Source organism: Nicotiana sylvestris, chromosome 9 (genome assembly GCF_000393655.2).
Source record: "Nicotiana sylvestris chromosome 9, ASM39365v2, whole genome shotgun sequence".
Taxonomy (NCBI): Eukaryota; Viridiplantae; Streptophyta; class Magnoliopsida; order Solanales; family Solanaceae; genus Nicotiana; species Nicotiana sylvestris.
The window spans coordinates 163421181-163428324 of NC_091065.1; the positions used below are offsets into that span (position 1 = coordinate 163421181).

General features: G+C 32.2%; 1 protein-coding gene across 1 annotated transcript; it reads left to right on the plus strand.

The window, feature by feature from the left end:
- The first annotated feature begins 4209 nt into the window (after nt 1–4209).
- Nucleotides 4210–5608, plus strand: LOC104219204 (uncharacterized protein At5g65660-like). The gene is made up of 2 exons (XM_009769841.2): nt 4210–4588; nt 5298–5608. Exons 1-2 carry the CDS (start codon nt 4370–4372, stop codon nt 5493–5495), a joined length of 417 nt encoding a protein of 138 aa, XP_009768143.1. The 5' UTR covers nt 4210–4369; the 3' UTR covers nt 5496–5608.
- The last annotated feature ends 1536 nt before the right edge of the window (nt 5609–7144 follow it).

A 7144-nucleotide genomic window follows, 5' to 3' on the forward strand; every position in this document is an offset into this window, starting at 1 on the left:
GCAAAGCGGGCACAAGTTAAAACGTGACACAAAAAACGAGTATAGATGCAAATGCCCCGTGAAAATAGTATGGGGTAGTTGCGTAAAAATTGCAAGGGGCGCCCTTTTTGGTCGCCCCCATTTAACCTATACCCATTTTTTAAAAAACTTTTAACTTGTATCCACTTTTTAAATAACTTCAGCCCCCTTTCTCCTCCTCCTTCTCCTCTTTCGTCTTCTTCTTCTTCTTCTTCTTCTTCTTCTTCTTCTTCTTCTTCTTCTTCTTCTTCTTCTTCTTCTTCTTCTTCTTCTGCTGCTGCTGCCGCTACTGCTGCTGTTGGTGCAAATTATTTAAAAATAAATTATAATTGTTGCGTCAATAAGATATAGAGTAGCAATCTGGATCGCTGAACATAGAGATATCGAAAATACGTTATCCAACATTAATAGCAAGTTACAGAGTTTTATTTAATAAACACTATATACAACACTAGTTGGTTTGTCTAATCTGCAAAGATTATTGTCGCTACCCCAAAGATTTTAACAAACTGGCAAGTTGTTTGATGGATAGATCCCCAGCTTATTTGAGCAGATCCTATTCTAAAGCTAGTTTCCAAATAACTTCAGCTCTAGAGCTGAAGTTCGACAGTTACAAAACAAAAACTTCAGCTCTAGAGCTGAAGTTCGCCAGTTACAAAAATAAAAACTTCAGCTCTATATCTAAGTTCGCCAGTTACAAATAAAAATTTCAACTATAGAGCTGAAGTTCGCCAGTTACAAAAACAAAAACCTCAGCTCTAGAGCTGAAGTTCGCCAGTTACAAAACAAAAACTTCAGCTCTAGAGCTGAACTTCAGGCCCGACTACTAGAATGCTGAAGTTTTGCGTGATTGCCTTTGCTACTTCAGCCCCGTATGCTGAAGTTATGCGAAAAAGCGGGTACGCTTGTAATTTTTTTTGCAAAGCGGGCACAAGTTAAAAGGTGACACAAAAAGCGGGTATAGATGCAAATGCCCCGTAGTTGCGCGTGAAAATAGTATGGGGTAGTCAGTTTTTGGACTGATAATTAAAAAATAGCCAGCATTTGCAAAGTCACTAAAAATAGCCACTATTTTGCTGCAACACGGAAAATTCCAACATAATATATTGGAGATTAGTGCACCTGTGTATGATCTTCCAGCATATTATGCTGGAACTCCAACACGCAGAAAGTTCCAGCATAATATACTGGAGATTGGAGCACCTGTGTATGAACTTCCAGCATATTATTCTGGACCAGTATATTATGCTGGAATATTTTTCGAATTTTGAATAGTATTTTTGTTTAAATCTATTTTTATATAAAAAATAACCAAATTTCGATTATTTCTGAAACTATGACTATTTTTCAAATACCACTTATAAATCTGACTATTTTTTATTTTCACACTATTTGCGCCCCAGGTCGACTCTTAATAGACTAGAGTTAAAACTTTTGTCATGAGTTTGAATCCTACCGTAGTCAAAAGGATGGAAGGCGGACCAATAATCTAATGAGTTTCGAACAATTCTCAATGATCTTTCAAAATTTCTCAATTATCCAAAAGAAAATGGAAAAAGAAGGGCATATCATAGAGGTCGGAAATGCTTTAATTCCAAGGTTGCTGCCAGTTGAATTGCATTTTCACCATTGTTCAAATTTCCAAACCTGCAAAACTTAAATGTTAGTTCAACGAAATTTAGAAAAAAATTCTTCTGCACAATCTCATCAGAATTTTGTCTTTTTGTTGTTTGGTATTTTTCCAATCCGATTATGCTTCTGCCGAGTTATGGAATCTTTTAAATCTGGGAACAAAATTGACGTGTTAGTGAACTATAAGATGTACTCATTTATTTTGATCTCTAGTACTTAAAAAAAAAGTGTATCTTTGCACAAGTGTCCATTTCACAAGTGTACTTTGTTTTTAATTATATTTAAATTCTGGTTATAGCTTGCATGTGATTTTATAACTCATCAATTACAATCATAATTAGGCGATCCAATGTAACATGTAAGATATCGTATCACAAGGCATGTCTATACCAAATTGGATGCATTAAAATCAAGATGTTGTATCTGTTCATTTGCAAGAATTTAATTTGTTTAATAGTTTTAAATTTTTTGAGATTTTAATCTTTTTTAAAATTCCTTCGTTCTCAATCAAAGGTCTTGAGAAACACTTCTTCCTTAATAAGCCTTACATGGCTTGAATCTAAATTAATCAGACGAACAGATTCCTAGCACGAGATGGTTAGACATAAAACGACCTTTTGCAAATTTTAGAAAATTGACGAGTTTCGAAACTTCTTGTAATAGTATATATTTTTCCCAAAACAACATTAAGCACATATCTTTTTTTCTTTGTTGCAAAATTGGGAAAAAGTTGCCACCTATGTTTTATATCTATTGATTGTGTAAAAAGGTTTTTACATGTCCACTGTAACCTTTTTTTTTTGGTGATGTCCAGTGTAACTTAAATACTTCTAATATATTACTCATTACGTTTTTTCAATTACTAAATCATACATAGTGTAGCATTTATTTAAAACTAGTCACTACTTAGGTGTGTTGCACATATCCCCTTGTTAATCATACTGAACTTTTGAACTTTGTATCCAAAAATATTATCTTACGGACGTGGTAAATCTGATTCGACTTGCGTGTATCTCTACTAGCGGTGTTCACGGTTTGATGGAAAATCGATCCAAACCGAAAATCGAACCAAACCGATTAAGTAAATCGATATTTTTCTTGATTTGGATTGGTTTTGGTTTTAAATTTTAATAATCGATAATATTTGATTTGGTTTTGGTTCTATTTTAGAAAACCGAAAAATGAACCGAACCAAAACAAAATTTAATAATTATTTATATAGAATATAATATCTTTTTGTAAATAATTTTAAATATTTTATGCATTTTAATTGTTATTTTGAATTTTAGTTTATCCTTTTATATCTTAAAAGATTGCCTAAGCGCAAAATAATAGGACTCGACCAATTTTCTTTTCATTAAGAGACTCTATTTCTCTAACCCTCCGCACATAATTTTGCCTAACAGAAGAGTTAAAAAACCACCACAAGAGTAAAGAAAGCAAATTCAAATTGCAAGACAACAATGGCTAAAGCTTGGGAAAGCAAACTTTTAGTTTGTTTTTTGTTCATTCTTTTCATATAAACTGGTAAATAAATTTTCAATTTTGAAAGAAATATATAAAAAACATAAATTTAGCAAATTATTTTCAGATTGTTGTCTAGCGTTGTTTTACTATTATTGATTTATCATTAGCTTACTAAGAACCGAAAAACCGAACCAAACCGAACCAAACCAACAACAATTAAACCGATGGTTTGTATTTAATTTGATTTGGTTTTGGTTTTAAAATTTTAAAAACCGATTAAATTGGTTTGGTTTTGGTTTTAATCAAAAACCGACCAAACCGAACCGTGAACACCCCTAACCTCGACTATTTTATCGGTAACATAAATATCGGATAATTTTGTCCATTAAAACTTAGATAGATAGAACATAATGTTTTTGCACAATGAATTGATAATTTTTAGGACCCATTTGGCCATAGATTGCCAAAATATATTTGGTTTTTTTGTTGCAAATACATATTTGTTCATAAATTTTATTTACATTTTGGTAAATTCCCAAAATCCAAATTCAAAAACAGCTCAAGAGTTGGTTTTTGCCCAAAATATCACTATTATATTTTTTAAACATTGCCCCAAACTTTTGTGATAGTTTTTTGAACTTGTAGTTATAAGTCTTGTTTTATGTTTTTCTTTTTTAAAAAAAGTAAAATATGTTTTGAAAACTTATGTCCAAACACATTTTCATCTTCAAATCAACCTTCATCCAAATCAAATTTTTCAAAACAAATTTGGGAATGTATGACCAAACATTACCTTAACCTCTACCCGGAAACGTCAAGTTCATGACCTAACAAAGTTACACAAAAGGCATGAAGTTTGCACACTTGCACACCATGCTCCACCAGCAAAAGAAAATAGTAGTCGACAACTGACCCCTTATGGGCCAGTGCCGACGCATCGCGCTCGCCGCTCGGCTCCAAAACTAAATTGGCCCCATATTTCTATTTTTCTTCCGTACGTATAGCCCGGATAGTAAGTTGTACCTCTTTACACGTACTCACCTTTAAGCCATATCCTTTGTTTATAAATTCACCATTCCACACTCTTCCCAAATTCACTTCCAATTTTCCTCTTAAACCCATCACTTCTTTCAGTATTTCTTTTAAAACTTTTATTTCTGCCAATTAATTTTTCCTTTGCATTGGATGCGAGAAGAAGTACTCGAGTCAAGACATAGTTATTGTTGTTGTTGTTGCCGGCGTCAAAGTAAAAATGGAGAACCAGAATTATGTACCGCAACATGTGGACGCGTCTAGGCCGTCATTAGGCTTCCCTTTGGGCACTGCGGTTTTGTTGATTCTCATATTTAGCTTAAGTGGCATATTTTCTTGCTGTTACCATTGGGACAAGCTCCGCTCTCTCCGCCGCTCTTTCTCTGACCTTGAAGCTGGCCTTGATCCTGCTTCTTTGAAATCTAAGCAAAACAACTTGGTAAGTTTTTAATTTTCTTCTGCAATATATCTAGCTAGATACCACGGAGAGGCAAATTCAAGAAGGAGGTAAAAATAAAAATTCAGTGACAGTTAAAAAAGATTTCAAACTATAAAATCGCTAGTAATTAGGAAATTCTAGGGATTAATCAAGAACTTATGACTAATGGTAAGTTTTTCTAATTGTGTGAGCGTGTTTCAACTGTCTTAATAAAGATTTACCGTATAGTATATAAAATGTTGTTAACTTTATTCTTCATCTACCTATTGAACATGAACAATTAAATAAGTGTGATTAGTAAGCTGAAAAATACAATAAGTTATTCGTTATGATAAGTTAAAATTTAGTGAGGGCAGTTCGCTGCACAAAGAATTCTGTATTTACGCAGGATCCGGGAATGAGCCATATTCAAGGGATGTGATGTAGACAGTATACCCTAATACAAGCGTTATTGGTTGCTTCCAATCTCAAACTCATGACTATAAGTTAAAATTTAGTGATAATATAAATTTTTACATTATGAATATATATAAGGTAAATCTTTTTTTTTTTGAAGTATGATTTACCTCAAATATTTAAAGTTGGAACTCACAATTATGATGCATGTGCCTTTACTGCTTTTATGTTGGAATGTGCTAATGTAACCTAATTAATTATCGGCCTTTCGTTTATTTTTCTAAGTGTTGTTTCTTGCTCTGTTTTTGTTCAGAATTGGAAGCAAAGGCAAAGCACAATTTTGCCAGCAGTATTAATGCCAGGAGATGAAGTACCAAAATTCATAGCATTTCCATGTCCATGTCAATTTCCAAGACCGGAAAAGGTTGTCGAAGAGTTGCCGAAATTGCCGCCGCCGTTGCCTTCGCCGCCTAAGCCGCCTCGAACGGTGGCGGAAGTACCTTTCTACTAGTGAAAAAAGCTTTTAATTGAGGACTAGACCACTTGGTGGAGTTTTAGTTTAATCAAATTCCCAATATTTTTACTTGTAAATAGTATGAAATTTAAACAATTCACTTTTACTTATTTACTCTCCAACAACATGATTATGATTGATCAACTCTACGCAATTAATGGAAGTGTTACTATGGGGATTTTTTTTAACGCAAATTAATGGAAGTGTTACTATGGGGATTTTTTTTAACGCAAATTAATGGAAATTTTAATTTTACATGGTGGAGGGGTAAATATTCCTTGTTCTTTAACCAGAGAGTTCAGGGCTCGAGCCCTCGATAAGAAGTTGTCTTTATTAGGAAACGTTTTACCCTTCAATGTGAGACTTTTCAGCGCTAAATTTGGATTTAGTCGAGTCCCAATACAAATATCAGACGCCGTGTGGGAAACCCAAAAAATTTTGGTATACTTTATCACTTATTCATGATTAACTAATTAAGATATATTTTCTTAATTTAATTTTTGTAAACTAATGACCTTATGAACTAACTTTTACACTATAATTTCACTCAAAAGATCTAAAAAGCTTTTTATCGCCTTTACCTTGGTGTGGGAAGAAGAAGTCTTGAGATAACGTTCACCTTAGTCTTATCAACCTCAATTTCTTTTGACTTGACTTTATTGCACTATTCATTCCCTCGCTATAAATGGCACTTTTCTCAAATTAACACGAGATAGACTGCTCTCACATCATTTACATATTTGTGGATAAAAGTAAATCCTCATTTTCTTGGACGTTAAAGCATGGTAAATAGCTCTATTTCATTTAATGTGTTTTAATGAAGAATTTTGTATTTTGTGATTTTAATTAAAAGGTGTAAAAACAAGCTTGAATCTTGTAATTTTATACATGTCATATCATTTCTATACAACTTATTTGGATCATTTTTACCTATTGTTTTATAATATATTATATTGTACTATATTGTTGTATTGTACTGTATCATTTTATGGATATAACGTTTGGATAGATTGTATCGTTTGTTGTTGTTAAATAATATTTTTGTTGTTTGATTTGACGGTATCGTACTGTACTGTCACTGATAAGTTACTAAAATACCCTCGATTAAATATTAAATTTATCAAGAATTAAACATAAAATAATTTAAGAAAACCTCTTTTACTAATTTATCGCCAATTATGTAGCTTGAAAATAAAGAAATAAACGGAGATTTGGATATCTGAATGAAAATAAAGGCATTCTGGAAGATGGACGAAGGCAAGACATATGTTGGAGATTTAGAGTTAAAAAAATAAAAAATAAAGGGTAAAATATAATTATGGAGTAATAAATAAGGACATAATTAGAAAGAAAAATAGGAAACAATCCCACCACATCAAATCCGTTATTTCATAAAGTAGGACTTTTCATTGTTTCGGAACAACGGATTTAAAAATACAATACAATCAATTTTAAATAAACAATCAAAACAAACATTATTTTGGGATAACAATACAATGGCTAACAACCATCCAAGGAGAATATTATTAAGAATGAAATGTAAAGTTTAAAATTTAAAAGTTACTAAATATATAAACAATGATATTCTTTTTGAAACAAATCAGAAATAATAATAAATGAAGCCAGGAAACACTATGGTTTTGTAT

Bases quoted from the DNA above. Each gene is read 5' to 3' on its own strand.
- LOC104219204 (XM_009769841.2), top strand. From the start codon at position 4,370: ATGGAGAACCAGAATTATGTACCGCAACATGTGGACGCGTCTAGGCCG. The intron at 4,589-5,297 runs GTAAGTTTTTAA...GTTTTTGTTCAG, and splicing joins AATCTAAGCAAAACAACTTG to AATTGGAAGCAAAGGCAAAG.